This window comes from Pyxicephalus adspersus, chromosome 5 (assembly GCF_032062135.1).
Source record: "Pyxicephalus adspersus chromosome 5, UCB_Pads_2.0, whole genome shotgun sequence".
NCBI classification, from domain to species: domain Eukaryota; kingdom Metazoa; phylum Chordata; class Amphibia; order Anura; family Pyxicephalidae; genus Pyxicephalus; species Pyxicephalus adspersus.
This window is the reverse complement of record NC_092862.1, coordinates 34,187,860-34,203,595: the sequence shown is the minus strand read 5'-3', so window position 1 is coordinate 34,203,595 and position 15,736 is coordinate 34,187,860. Positions and strand designations below refer to the sequence as shown.

At 38.4% G+C, this 15,736-nt stretch overlaps 1 protein-coding gene across 1 annotated transcript; it reads left to right on the top strand.

The window, feature by feature from the left end:
• The first annotated feature begins 2,190 nt into the window (after window positions 1-2,190).
• Window positions 2,191-14,809, top strand: LOC140331970 (NXPE family member 4-like). Its single transcript, XM_072413296.1, has 6 exons — window positions 2,191-2,261; window positions 2,371-2,465; window positions 3,398-4,083; window positions 7,460-7,521; window positions 8,719-8,937; window positions 14,077-14,809. Exons 1-6 carry the CDS (start codon window positions 2,222-2,224, stop codon window positions 14,613-14,615), a joined length of 1,641 nt encoding a protein of 546 aa, XP_072269397.1. The 5' UTR covers window positions 2,191-2,221; the 3' UTR covers window positions 14,616-14,809.
• The last annotated feature ends 927 nt before the right edge of the window (window positions 14,810-15,736 follow it).

Genomic DNA, 15,736 nt, shown 5'->3' with positions numbered 1-15,736 from the left:
ACAATGGGGGCTTTTATAAACATTTTTAGCAGGACTTTGGAATCTGGAAGCCCCCTTTAATAAGGAGACTCCCAGATAAAGTTCCCACGGTCCAGGAATCCCACAATGACATTATGATTCATAATGTCATTGTCGGATAACCTGTAAAAGATAAAAAAAAAAACAAGTTTAAAATAAAAAACACATACAAAAAAAAATTTAGAAAAAAAATTTTTTTTTTTTTCCTCACGAATTTTTGCTGTCGAATGCAGCAAAATTCGGGTCGGGTCTACCCGAATTCGAACAGCCATATTCGGGCCGAATATTGGGACAACCCGAATTTGAACATCAACACTACTCCTGACACATTACACAGGTGCCTTAAGTACACAAAACTCAGGATCACAACCTTAAAGGGATACACACAGTTTACATTTCCAAAACAAATGTTACAAATGAAAAATAACTCATTACCCAAGAGCTTACAGTCTACTTAATTTACATATCAAAAAATAGTTATACTAAAGAAACAAAAACACATTGTTTACCTGCAGCTCTGCCTCCCCTAGGTTAATCAACTGCATCCATCTCACACTCTGTATTGCAGGCAAGATGATAATGCTGGATGTTAGTGTGAACAATGCCTTAGTCTGTCTGCAAAAGTAGTAGTGCACAGAGATAGGTTTGCTGGCCAGCAAGAAAATGAAAGCATACCAAAAAGACATACAGATGCACACACTGACAAACTAATGACATATTCACCCCCTAACAGTAATGTCTGTTTGGACCAGTGTTAATTTGTGGAAAATCTGTCCTCCCTGTGTATCAGTGTATTATTGGATTGCCTGTAATCTATTGGTTGATTCCTTTACATATTATCTTTAATTTGATTGACTGGTTGGTTAAAATTAGTACAGGTTGTTTAATATAGTGCAAATGGGCACAGTTTTTTATAGGAACTTTGGGTCAAATTTTTGGTAAATTTTGATGAAGTTTGTTATATTGGTGTGGTATGTTATGTTATGTTTATGTTATGTTAATAGATATGGTAAGTTGGTTTTCAATGTAAATTTTTGCTAAGTAATTTTAATTTATGTAAATTTTTGTTAAAGAGGGTATTGATGTTTATAAATGGTTTATATTTAAATGATTTTTATTATAATAAAGAAAGTTGTTTAGTTTGTTAATTACTAGCTGTTTACAAGCCATTTTAAAGCCCAGTTATGTGTTTGAGTGTTTTTTGGGGATATGGTGGCTGGTAGGCGGGGGCTGGTATAAGAGGGGCTGAAGGTCTGAGCTACCCTGGTCATGATCATATCATAAACCACAGCTTGTGTGTCCTCATTTCTTTAGTGTCATCTTCCAACAGAGAAATAGCACAAGGGTATTTCTTACACCAGCCTGCTCAGGCACAGTTTGGTGTGATAACAATTTTGTTACAGGTTTTTTTTGCCTTTCTATCTGCAGATTTTAGGGTTAAAATTAACTTGAATTTGCCATTTTTTAACCTATGTATAAAATGGTATTGGAATTGTTTTTACTATATGTTTTTTTGCATGAATCAGGCCACATTTGGGTTGAATTTTTGCATGACTGATATAATTAAACCATTTATGTGACTAGTATTGTTTTCATGTTTGGTGTTGACACAGTTATAATTTAGGCTGAACATGCAGCTCAATAAATTAGAGTGTGAATGTCTTTCCTTACTGCCCTCCTTATATAGAGATGGTATAAAATAAGTATTCGCAGGGTTTGGCATTAGGTAGGTGTACAGTGCCTGAGAAATGTGCAGTACTGTTAACATAAATGCGCATGCTAACAAACTGGATGAGAAATATACAGCTTTAGTTTGTCCTATTATAAGCACTGTGAGAAAGGAATGTAAAAGAATATAGCTCATGCCTGCTAATGTGATAAAAGTATGATAAACTGCTAGAGATCAAACCTGGAGTTCTGTGGAGGCATTGACATTTTTGTAATGTTTGTTTAGATAGTGGCCATGATTTTTTTTCTGTAAAAAGTAAAATAGAACAGCTACAATTAATTTGAAATATTTTAATAATCATTTTGTCCCATACTACTGCCCTAGTTTTGTGAGCTCTGTAATTAGTTTCAGTTTAAGACGGAAGTTTCATGTATTCTGCTATAATTGTTTGTGAGCTTAATACACGCCCTTAGCAGGAAAACCTGACAAGTTAATTACTTCTCTGTACTTGAATCTGATTATCACAGATATTGAATGCACTCTGTACAGAACACTGAACGCAGGAACATAGCAGGTTTGTTTTCATATTTACTTTGCTGTGATTATATAAAAATGTATGTATATACTTTTTAACAAGCAAATGTCTCTCTCTCCCCCTTTTTCTCCCTTTCTCGACCCTGTAGATAGAATGGCAGCCATAACGTATAAGAATCTTCTAATTGTGATTACAGTATTTTGTTTTCTATTAAGCCTGATTTACAATCAAAAACTAAAAAAGGTAATATAATATAAATAATATGTTTTTCATAAGTGAATATTACGTCAACACATTATCTGTTGTACAATATATATTTTGTTCATGATTTAACTTAACCATGCCTAAAGCCACCATTCCTAAAGGGGCCAGAACATGTTCTGTGTATTAGAATTGCGGTTTGTGCACATGGGTACTGAATGTGATAACAGGTAATACATTGTATGTATTACTGTAACTTACTTACTGGTGATTTGTGCAGAAAAAAACTGAAACAGATAAACAATCTAACAGGTGGACTGCAGGCTGGACTTTGTTGTTTCACCAGCTTCATTGCTCATGAATTGTTCCATAAGTTTTCTCTATGAGTGCAGCAATACCTCTAAATATAAACTGTCTCATTCTGTAAATAAAGTGTAAGCGTTTATCAAATTTCCCAAACAAAAAAAAGAGACGTTTGGAGTGCAAGATGCCCCTTAGCTACATAACACATGCCCTGTAAGGTAAAAAAAAAAAGTACTAATTTTCCTTCCTTTTAGATAACTCTACTGAACTCCAATCCATCCCTGCCGGTAGTTCTTCTCAATGCCCATAGTTATATAGTCTTTCCCATTTCCCTGAGGATAGCCCATCTTTGACAGTCCTAATATCTGAGCACCATTCTGAGATCCTGTCCTTAAACACCTATAAACAGGCTTCGTTTCCTTGGTGGATTTTTACCTTTCAGGCAATTGCAGAATGGACAGGTGATGTACTTTCTGCAACAATAAATTACAATCCTAAATGTACTGAGGACCCAGACAGGCTTAGTATTTTGGTTTTGCTATTTGAAAAATGTTATAATCCATCACTGTTATTATAACTTCTGACATAAACAATTTTGCTATGATTTTGAAACTTGTAAATGTAGTATTACCTCAGTAATATATTTTATCATGTGATTTTGTTTCTTACAGTGTTTTACTATAGAGAGCCATACATTTGCATCCAACAAGACACGAAAAGTATCAGAAATTCAGAAACAGATTAATGAAATATTCAATAACATAGATCAGATGATGCCTAAAGTGACTTTTGCCCATATTGACAATACAACAAGTGCTACAAAGAGCAAAATGTTCATAAAAAACCCCAAAGAAAAGTATTGTGTTGGAGACCAACTAATAGTGCAAGTTGATGCATATGACTATTTAGGCAAAACGAAAAAGTATGGAGGAGACTATCTGAGAGCAAGGATTTCCAATCCTGATATACAAGCAGGATCTTCTGGACGGATTGAAGATTTTAAGAATGGGACATACCATGTTCATTTCACCTTATTTTGGGAAGGTAGAGTAGTGGTAACTGTGTTTCTCATGCACCCTAGTGAAGCTGTCTCAGCTTTATGGAAGTCACGAAATAGCTGGTATGGTAATGTTGGCTACTTGTGTAAATTCACTAGTCCCGGCAAACAAGTGGAAACTAAGTGTGGCTTTAACCTCAGTAAAGAAGATGACCTGTGTGAGTATATAGATGAGAGAGATGAAGAATACTTCTACTCTGTCAGACCCCGGAATTTCAGCTGTGATTCACTTACAGAATTTAAAAACTGGAAGACAATGGCTTCCCAACTGTCTCCCCTGGAAAACAGTCTTCTTGTCAGGTACTACAATTAGTCTTATTTTCAGTAGCTAATAGGCATTAAGATTTTTTGATATGTAGCAACTATAGGCATCATTTATAAACAGTGTGAATATTAAAGTGAACCTGTGCTCAGAATGTGCACATTAAAGTATTTACATATTCAAAACCAACGTTAATAGCACTAAAAAACAGGCCCATATTAACTTCTAAAGCTATGGGTGATGTAGAGACACTAATCTTCAAAATCACAATAGAGAAGTATTCATTTTTATTTTTAGTTATAAATATGACTTCTATTACACAGGTTCTTGTTACCAAGATAGTTATCAAATATAACATACATAGCCAAGCTGTTGTAAACCAACTGAAACTGATTACCGTATTTTTCGCCGTATAAGATGCACCCAATTTTAAAGGAGGAAAATCTAGAAAAAAAAAATTCTGAAAGATTATTCCCTTTCTGATCACTCATGTGCCATTCATACCGTAATCCCCTTCTGATCACTCATGTGCCATTGATTGTCCCCTTCTGATCACTCTGTGCCATTCAAATTCCGCTTCTGATCACTCTGTGCCGTTCAAATTCCCCTTCTGATGACTCTGTGCCATTCAAATTCCCCTTCTGATTATTCTGTGGCGTTCAAATTCCCCTTCTGATCACTCTGTGCTGTTCAAATTCCCCTTCTGATCACTCTGTGCCGTTCAAATTCCCCTTCTGATCACTCTGTGCCGTTCATTTACCTTTTTTTCCACTGTACAGCCGGGTAACTCCGTTAGGGCAGGAATCAGCAGCGTGCTTCCTGGTTCAGAATCGCGGGGGCGCGTGTGCCGGCTTCTTTCGCTCTGCACTGCAGCCAGGAGGAGACACACACTGCAGCCAGCATCGAGGAGACACACGCAGGATCAGGTATCGGGTGAGTATCTTATTTTAATTATTTTATAACACGGTATTTGTCGTATAAGACGCACCAACTTTTCCCCCCCAGTTTTGGGGAAGAAAAAGTGCGTCTTATACGGCAAAAATACGGTAGGTGAAAGAGCCTTCCTTGTTAACAATACTCACCCATCCCTGTTCCATCACTGGGCGCTGCCATGATCCTTTTTCTTTTTCTCCTGTAGACAATCTTATGCCAACTTGATTGGCTGTGGTGGAATAACGTAACTCCCCCCCAGGCAACCAACATGTGCATTTGACAGCTGGTTGGTGATCAGGCAGGTAAGGTAATGTTTCTGCAATACCCACTTGCCTGAAATACTTTAAGGACCTAAAATCTGGTAATAATATAGGACAGGCATAGTATTTTTTAAAACTGTTCTATTGCTTGTTAAAAATAAATAATTCATTGCCCATTGTCTAACACTAAAAAGTCTGCTGTGTTGTAAGTGATATGGAAGGAAGAGTGTGGGTATCACATTTTATGATCCAGATTATTGCAGATCTATTTTTATTATGAGATGAGTGAGATGAAAGAAATAGTACAAGGAGTCAATCGGTTTACAAGCTGGCAGATACAATGATCGAAGTGACCCCCTCATCAGCCTGTTGGTTCATCATTACACCTTTAGGATAAGATATGCACGTGCACCAAGATATGCAAAGGCACCTCAAAACCACATTTACCAACTACTAACCAATCCACATCCTAAATTTGATCAGATACACCAAGCTTTTACGGGAGAAAGAAAATGACCCCACAAGAAACATTATAGTAAAGTTACTTTGGTACCAAGGAGCAACTCCTTTAGGCAGAAAAAGAGAAACCATCTCTCTTGCGCAAAGCTCAATATGTCTATTCTCAGGGATGCTGGGGAAAGAGCTTTGCCCTACACTGCATGGCACATGTGCAGTTCGGTGCAAAAGAAAAAGGTCTTTTGACAAAATAGACATTGAATGTTCCTTTTGCCAAAAAAACTCCCCCTCTCGGTAATGTTTTTCTGGGGATTAGTTCCACTTTCAGTATTTGAAATGTGCATGGCCAGCGGTTTAACCAATCTTCAGTGTGTTTGCTGTGCTACACTTTACATGTATTGTACCTTGTCTGTTGAATACACCAAACCAGTGTTTATTCGCACTCCAGCGGTGAGCTGATGGTCCCACTGTGATGCCGAGTTGCTGGTCCATCAGGGCGTGAGGCCAGGCGGGAAATTTAAAAGCAGATTACCAAGTAATCTGTCTTTTAATACCAACCAGGTCGTGGCTACGCCGCTGCTCGCATCAGCCCTGAGATGCAAAGCACAATGCAGGACTTCTGCATTGTGCTTCACATCTATTTGCAGTTGCGAGCAGCAAAGTAAATTCTGGGGGTGGTGCCAGCAGAATTTGCTATTGCTGCTCGCATCTCTTAGAAGGTCTGCATTGTGCTTTGCACCTCCCTGGAGATGCAGAGCAGCAGCAGTGTCCAGGTGAGGCAGGGCGGGACATCCCCACTCGCATCACCCAGAAGGATGTGACATCTTCCGGGTGATGCGAGTGGTTATGTATTTGGGGGATGTGGCCTGGTGGGAAATTTAAAAGCATGCTTTTAAATGGTTTTTACAGTAAAAAAACACTATACAACATAACATAAAAATAAAAGTACATTTTTGATGTTTTGATTTTGTTTTAAATTACATTGTTGTCTATTATTTCATTATTTTTTAAATTATTATTTATAATTATGTATTATATTATAATTTATGAATATAATAAATAAATATAATTATCATACCCGGGAGGTAATCCTAAGAATTAAAGGGCCACAATATAAACAAAAAAAATAAATAATGCAAAAAAAAATAGGATCACTTTTTGCATCACAAAACTGACAGAATTAGACCGCTAGAGGGGTTAAAGTAAAAATAACAGTGACCGCTGATCCAGGGAACATCCGATTGCCTTATGGAATCTGAAAGGAATTTTTCCTCTGTTAAAGCAAAATGTACCAGGGTTTTTTTATGCATTCCTCTGGACCAACTATGTCTTACAGGGTTTTATATCGGGGATATGTTTATTTCCCTAGTGGGTGAACTTGATAGACTTATGTAAATTTAAAACCTGACTTACTATGTAACTATATGAAAGGGATATTTAGTTATTTTAGTTGGACAGTGATGCATGATCCTCACTGTAGTGCCTGGCTTTCCATCTATGTTGTTTGACAAACACTTGCTTATTAGCACTACAAATAGCTATATTTGAATAAAACAGATTCACCACCCCATTCCTATACACTTCTCTGCAAACATCAAAGTTTAGGTAAGGTTCCCAAAACCCATGCAGACTTACTCATCATTAAACCTAATGTATGCACTTTATTTTCCTTTTCATATCTGTGACATTTTTAAGAAAGCTAGCATAATATATTATAATTTATAATATATTTTACATTAAAATACTACTTTATATCTTCTTTAAGGTCAAATGTCAGAGTGGAAATTCCACAGCAAATTCCTGAGTTGAACGTATCTCGGTGTCATGGTAAGTTTCCTAGTGTAATCAAACCAGTATTCAGTACTTCATATGTGCATAAATTGCGTTTTGTTAGTATAATATGTTTACTCACTCAAAGATTTCCATTTTACAGAAATTAGGAGTGCAACCATCAAAATAAAAAGATTTTTTCATCATGTTGCAAAAAAAATATATATTCTGTGACTATTTTGCTGTGCTTATGTGTTTACTTGCTTATTTAAAAAAAAAATCCTAAACATACATTTCAAAAGGAAAGACTGCTGCATGGTAAAAATCTGTTGAACGTCACCAGTTACAAAATGCTTTCAAAGCTGCCCTTTAGCAAAATCAGTAACTTTCCAATGTTTCCCTGTGTGCAGAGCATGTCAGGATCCTAATAAGATATGTGTGTAACCTGATTACTGTTTAGCATATTGGTGAACCAGCTTTCATGGACTCTTCTCAAACTAGCCTTACACTTTAAAAATAAAATTAATAATATGTGCTAAAATATATGATAAAATATATGATTCTTTCTTTGTAATTGTATACAATAATATAATCAGACTAGTATAATTTCAAATTAAAATTAGAATAGAATAAATGACATGAAAAACACAAATGAAAAAGACACCTCTGTATAGTTGCCTATAAAGAATTTTGTGATTACAAATATCTGTGCACATTCTAAACCTGTCACGATCACCCAGTTTCTCTGCATTTAATTGTTTGTTATTCTTAGTCACTATTACTGATATGTAATTAAAATCGCAGTAAAAAAAAAATTAGACTCACAGGAGTTATAAATGGATTATAATTGGATGATCTGGAATCTCCTCTGTAGAATTTTATTGCAAAAAAAGGAACCTCAATAATTAACGTTAAGGAATAAAGTCTGATAAAGGTTTGCAAAAATGGAGATTATGGAATATGAATTAGAATAAGGGGTATGCCTTTAATATGCAGATGTAAAAGTTTAACATTATAGTTTTCCTGTCGATCAGCTGACAATTATTGGCAATCCATACCATCTGCTTTTTATGGGTGACTGCTTTCAATAAGTGCCTGACATATCTGCGATTTGTTCTCGTCATTTTTCCAATAATTTATAAAATGAGCACAAGTTCCAATGTTCTCTATAACCGCTTGGATGATAACAGAACACATTTGTTAACTATCAACATTATGATGAATTCACTAATGGAAATATTTCTTTTTCGAAAGATGCAACTTTAGAGCCAAAAGAAAAATGCAAAATAGGAGGGAAATTAGAATACCCCAGTGGATATGTTATGAAGGACATCTGGTACCCAAAGACTTGCAGCATGCAAACCTACCACAAAGTGGAAGAACTAAATGATTGCATGAAAGGAAAATTCTTCTACACATTTGGGGATTCAACTGTTCATCAGTGGATAAATTATTTTGAAATGAATTTGCAAAGTAAGTACTGGAGTCAAACTCTAAGTATTCTAATCTATTATGCAAAGAATAAATCTAGATTGTATATCTAACCATGAAAATGCTGAATTTAGTTTATAATGGTCAGGAAAGATTGTCTATATATAAATGGAGTTTGCAGGTTCTCCCGGTGTTTGTGCGGGTTTCCCCTAGGTACACTGGTTTCCTCCCAGATTCCAAAAAACATTCAGTTAGGTTAATTGACTTCTCCTCTAAACTGACCTTAGGCTGTGTTAATGACATGACTATAGTAGGGACATTAGAATGTGAGCCTGTTTGAGGGTCAGTAGTGCTATGACTATGGACTTTGTAAAGAGCTGCGTAATATGTCAGCTCTATATAAATAAAAGTTATTATTACTAGTAATATATATATATATATATATATATATCCCAGCACTGGGACCAAAGCCTTTCTGTTTATGTTTATATATATATATATATATATATATATATATATATATATATATATGTATATATATAAAACTTAAACTGTATACCTTGTCAGACACCAGTCCCCCAGTCTACCGCAACACTCTTAGAGCCTATAGCAAGCCTCTGCTCCGCCTCGGGAGTCTAGATGCATCATTGCAGCACACGCTAGCCCCCAGTTCTCCTGTGCACAAGGGCTGGTGTCTGAAGAAGCACTAACAGAGGACCAGGAGCCCACAGATAAAGCAATACACAGTATTCCAACAGAGGCAAATAAGGAATACAGAGCAAAAGGCCTTACACAGGTAATCCGTCCACCAGATGAGGTATCCAAGGGAAAAGACTAAGCATTGTCTGGGTCACAGGCACGAGATTGGTCCAGGCAGCATACTACCAAGGGGTCAGAAATGGGCAGGGGGGCGTGATTTCACAATGGCGGTCGTGAGGCAGCTTCTGTCTGTGCTCCCGCCACCTCCGCCGCTTCTTCTTAGTCTGGCAGCCTCCTCCGCAGCTTTCCTCCCCCGCAGGTTGCATGCCTCGAGGCAGGAGGACACAGGGATCCAGGAGAGCGGGTAAGGAAACGTCCTTAACCCGCTATCTCGCCCCGCAGGGCTTGTCCGCCCCAGCACACGTGGCACCTAACATGGCTTCTCCCTCTGCTGGTGAAAGAGCTTCTGCAGGAGGGCCTGCGAGCTCCATGCTGTGTGTCCCTGCTACTCCAGGGAGCCCTGCTTTGTCCGCAGCTGGCTCACAGGATTCCATCTCCCCAGTGCATAATTCTTTTCCTGCTACACAGCAGCAGCCTGTATCCCAGGCTATGCTGCAAGATCTTTTTGCTGCACTACCCACAAAAAGTGATATGGAAAATATGCTGGCCAGGCTGGAGGGTTCTATACGTGCAGAGATGGAAGTAGTTAAGCAAAAGGTGTCCGCTGTTAATGTTAGAGTAACGGCGGTGGAATCTTCGGCTAGTGCTATGGAATCCTCTGTGACCACCCTAGGATCTGATGTAGGCCTTGTTAAATCACAGCTTACCTCCCTATTGCTCCGCACTGATGACCTGGAAAATCGCAGCAGGAGAAATAATGTGCATTTAAGGGGGATCCCGAATGCAACGGCTAACGCTGACCTACATGCCACTGTGACGTCTATTTTTAACAAGCTTCTAGACCACCCATTAGATACGGCCATTGAAATTGACCGGGTACATAGAGTGCGCAGTGTGCGTGACCGCAGTTCCAATTTACCCAATGATGTGTTATGTCGGGTTAACTACTACACTTTAAAGGAAGAGATAATGGGAAAAGCGTGGCGCTTAGGTCCAGTGGACTTTGATGGTGCAAGTGTACAGTTATTGCCGGATGTAGCGGCCCAGACCTTGCGTATGCGCCGTGTTCTCTGGCCTCTGCTGGAATTGATGCGCTCCGCAGGAGCGTTTTACAGATGGGGCCACCCATTCCATGTCATAGTGACTAAAGGAGGTGGGACATTTGCCCTTCATCACCATACACAAATCCCTGCGTTATTTTCCCTACTGGGAGTGGACCCGATTGTACTTCCTGACTGGCTGGACATTCCTACGGAGGAGGCGGTCTTTTTGCAGCGGAACCGCAGGAGGGACTTACCTAGGAGATCTGGGCGTGTTGCATCACAAGGAGAGAGGATTGCATTGGGCCCTACAGCTAATGAACCTTGATTTTTACCCTATTGTACCAGATGCTTATTTGGGTTTGCTGGTTTATCACCTGAGCTGCTTTATGACTCTTGTTTAATGCAAATTTTACTGTTGTTAATGTGTTTTTTGGGGTCTCTGGTCTCTTTTTTTGATGAGTATTCTGGGCATACCCTATGCTGGCTTGATTTTTGTGGTAATGTTATGTTTGTCCTACATATGCACTTTTTTTGTGATTTTTTTTTTTTTTTACATATGTGGTACAATGTAATGCTGGAGAATGGAAATACAGGCCGTGATTGTCTATACTGTTTTGCACTACTGACCTAAGACTCGCAGTTGGAGACATTTTGTATGAATCAGGGATTTCCCTTCAGTGTTTGCTGGGGGATGACGGCCGCGGGATGACGCTTTACTGTTTACACTGTTTTGTGCCTTGCTGCCCAGTGAAGCACAGGTTTTTTTGCTAAGGTGTCTGTAAAGAGCTACTATTCATGCTGTGGATATATTTACTATTATTATTGGTTGCCAGATTGAGTGGTCCACGGGGGAGCCTCCGCAGATTGCTACGCCCCACTGGGTTTACCCTTGGGTGGAAGCAGTTGGCATTGCATGGTTTTGAAAGATGGAGACGATGCCCTAAGTAGTGTCCTCCTTTTTTTTCTGGCTTTCCTGTGGCGGCAATGTTGATTTCTTTGAAATTTCAAAAATTTTATTTGAGTTTGGGTTATTGGCGGATTTTTGAACTGTTAATTAATACTATAGTTGCGGTGGAGGTGGGTGGAGCCATGCCTTTGTCGGGTTCCACTTCCCCCACTAGTTCGCTCCTATCCTTAGGGGTTGGGAGCTAAGTATTGTTTAGTACTATATTACTTGGTGGGCTTCGGTTGCTCGACCGGAGCACTTTCCACCTTCCCTTTCTCTTTTACTTCTTCCTCTCCCTTTTCTCTTGTTTTACTCTCCTGTATCTTTTCCTTTTCTCCTTTTCTTTTTCTTTTTTCTCTCCCTGGTTCCCCCCACTTTTTCCACCCTTTTAGTAATCCCAATTTTTTGATTGCAGTGGACGCATAGTTGACAGAATACTTTAGCGCCTACATGTCTCTAAAAATCACATCTATTAATGCAAAAGGTCTTAATTCCCCGACCAAACGGTCATTGGTGATGAATTTCCTTAATAGTTCAAAATGTCAAATAGCGTTTATACAGGAAACGCATTTTCATCATGATAAGATACCTTCACTAAAAAACTGTCGATTTCAAACGGCATATCATGGCTCATCCCCTGACTCTAAGTCCAAGGGTGTTAGTATACTGATTGATAAATTCCTCCCCTGGACATTAACTGCTTTGAAGATGGACCCTGAGGGGCGGTACCTCCTAGTTAAGGGGAAGATTCACTCCAGATTGTTTACCCTGGTTAATTTATACCTTCCTAATACTAACCAAGTGTCTTTTTAGAGGAGTTTCTGGAGATTGCTGATGTGTTTGCAGAGGGAGTTTTGGTATTTAGCCTTGGATTCGGTCCAAGATGTGTCTAGGGGGGCTTCCCACCTGCCTGGTTCTGTCTTACGACGCTTAAAAAGCTTTTGCACCTTCATCGGCTAACAGATATCTGTAGACTACAACACCCTAGTGAGCGTGACTACACTTTTTATTCTCCTGTCCACAAAACTTATTCGCGTATAGATTTTTTTCTGGTTAGACATGATGCCATCCCACAAGTACATTGCACAGAGATAGGGAATATGACATTTTCTGACCATGCACCGATTTTGATCACGATAGCGCCTGTTTCTAGCCCCCTGAATGTATGAGAAACGGGCAGGATCAGCAATAGTAAATCTAAGAAATAATACACCAGCAGGTAGTCATACCAGCTTAACGGTACCACAGGTACTGGTGACTGGGAGCAGAGAAGCTATAAAGTCCAAGCAGCCAATGGCAGTGCAGGATAGATATCAGGAACCATTCTGCTTATTTGCTGCAATATAACTCCAAACCCCCATCAACTGAACACAGTCTCAGAACAGAGGATGCAGAGAAACCATTCACAGCTAAAGGGAAATGGCAGAAACACTGAAGTCTTTGTCTGAACCAGGGGTGTAAAACTCAAATACACAGAGGGCCGAAATTAAAAACTTAGAACATGTCGGGATTGGGGATCAAATTTTAAATTTATTGAAAAAATTGAGGAAGTTTATCATCCACAACTAACTAAAACAAACCATCTACACACACTTTATGGATGAAAAGACTAATTTCTATGTACCTATGCAGCCTGTGTGTTGTTCATCCTCTCACATCATAAGTTTGTCTGACATTAAATATTACACTATGCAGTCTACAATGGATTGAAACAAACACAATGCCCCTAGTAGTTACGCACCATGTGATCATTGCCTAAGCTTTTTGTCACATGATGGGTGTACAGGAATAATGTCTATGTATTTCATGTAATATCTATGTATTGCATGTATCACGATCTAATGTCCCTACCATAGTTTTATGTCATTACCACAGTCTAAGGTCAAGGGAAGCCAATTAATCTAATGGCATGTTTTTAGAACGTGGGAGAATCTGAAAGCTCCATGCAGATAGTGTCCTGGCTGAGATTCAAACCTGGGACCAAGCGCTGCATAGGCCAGAGTGCTAACCACTGAGCCACCAGCTGCCCCATCTATGTTGAGAACATGTTTTTTTTTTTTAAAGGAACAGTTTATCTGCTTCCATGGCATAAGAGAAATCCACACTGTCCGCTAATCAGTAATACAGAAATGAACAAAGTTTCTTTGATCATTTCTGTATTACTGATTAGCGGATTGTCATTTAAAAAATACAGAGAGGATAAATATTAACTCACTCACTCATTGCTGGTGATGCTGAGGTGCTACTGTACCGGTTTTTATAAACAAGCTACTTTTGAATTCTGTTTTATTATTACCATAACTTCTTTACTATACTGTATGGATGTTTTACCAAATGTCATAGAATAACCTAATGTTTTTTGTTTTTATCTAGATATAAAATGGCTCAATGTCTATGAAACAGGATGGTCACAAAAGCATCTGGGTGTTGACACTGAAAGAAATATCCATGTTCTTTGGAAACATCATGCAAGGCCATTTATTTACCTTGGATTTACAACCCTCAAGGAAGAACGCACCATCCCGCATGAAATCGACTTAATAGGAGGAAACCAGGGCACTGTAATTGCTTTTAACATTGGCGTGCATTTCCGACTATTTCCTGTCCATCACTTCATTAGGAGGCTGTACAACATCAGACGTGCTATTGAACGCCTGTTTCAGAGAAGTCCTGAAACAAAAGTTATCATCAAGACAGAAAATACAACTGAAATGGGAGAGGAATATGAAGGAATGAGTGATTTTCATGCATATGTTCACTACCTCATCATGGAAATAATTTTTAAAGATATCAATGTTGGTTTTGTACATGGTTGGGACATGACAACTGCATTTAATTACAATCAGATTCATCCTCCAAAACCATATGTAAGGAATGAGGTCAACATGCTGATGACATACATCTGTAGCTAGCCTGTCCAAGCCTTTTCCTTAGTGAGCACTGTTTTATTTTTCGGGCTGGAGGTATATTAACTGCTGCACCACTTAGGGAATAAAATCCTGGAAATCACTGGCACCCAGCCTCCACCCAGTATTTTTATTCTGACCTACATTACAAACACAGCTATTTCCGTAAATCATATTACATACATTTGTATACATCTGTACATTCCTAATTGCTTTTTTTGGCAGAAATAGTTTACCCACAATTAAATGTGCATTGATCTAAAGCAACCTTTCCAATTTTTGGGATTTAAGTCAAGGCCAGATTTGTACCGGTCCGTTTTTTTTTTTTTTTTTTTTTTATCTCTTGTCAATATAAATACACAATCATATTTCATAAGGATAGGATAAGTTTCCAATGTCTAGTAACTAATGCCAAACAATCAAATTGTGTCCCTTATTGCTTTGACTATATTAGACTGGTAATGACCAGTTGATTTGGGATGCTGTAACATGTTTGCCCTACAAAGAATAATAGGCCAAAATGTATTTTTCTAAAAATGTAATCAGACCACATTCCAGTGTATATATATCAAACAACATTATTAGAAGGTATTTGGGCTACATAATACTTTCTTCCCATGGCATATGGGATGTGAGGAAAGTTGAAAGTAAATAACACATTTTCTGTCCTTGGATCACAGCCGTTGGGAGGATGGATGATGAGCATGTACACATGCAAGATTCTAGTCTGATATCAGCCCTAAGCCAATTATCGGACAAGAACCATTGCACATGTGTACCTACCCTTAGCTGTCCCTGGAACAGGTGTCCCCAATAAAATATTTTTTCTTGCCTCTTGTTCACAGAACAATCTAAAACATGTTGGGCTGGTTTTATTAAAGCTCTCCAAGACTGGAGACCACTATAATAGGAGAACATGGGTGATCCAACAAACCTGCAATGGTTTTTCTGGAATGGGTTTTTTATCTTTTTATCACTCACTCCTCATATCTTCTATTTTTTAACAATCCTTTTATTTTGCTACCATCTTCACTGGTTTTTCAGACAGTGTTGTTGTGACTTCCCAAATATTTCTATATACTATGGTAATCCAGGTGTAAAATGTTGAGATAGAGAAAACAAAACTT

Excerpts from the sequence above, each read along its gene's own strand:
- LOC140331970 (XM_072413296.1), top strand. The coding sequence starts at position 2,222 with ATGCACTCTGTACAGAACACTGAACGCAGGAACATAGCAG. Across the intron at positions 2,466-3,397 it reads ACAATCAAAAACTAAAAAAG|TGTTTTACTATAGAGAGCCA; the intron begins GTAATATAATAT and ends TGTTTCTTACAG. Across the intron at positions 7,522-8,718 it reads GAACGTATCTCGGTGTCATG|ATGCAACTTTAGAGCCAAAA; the intron begins GTAAGTTTCCTA and ends CTTTTTCGAAAG.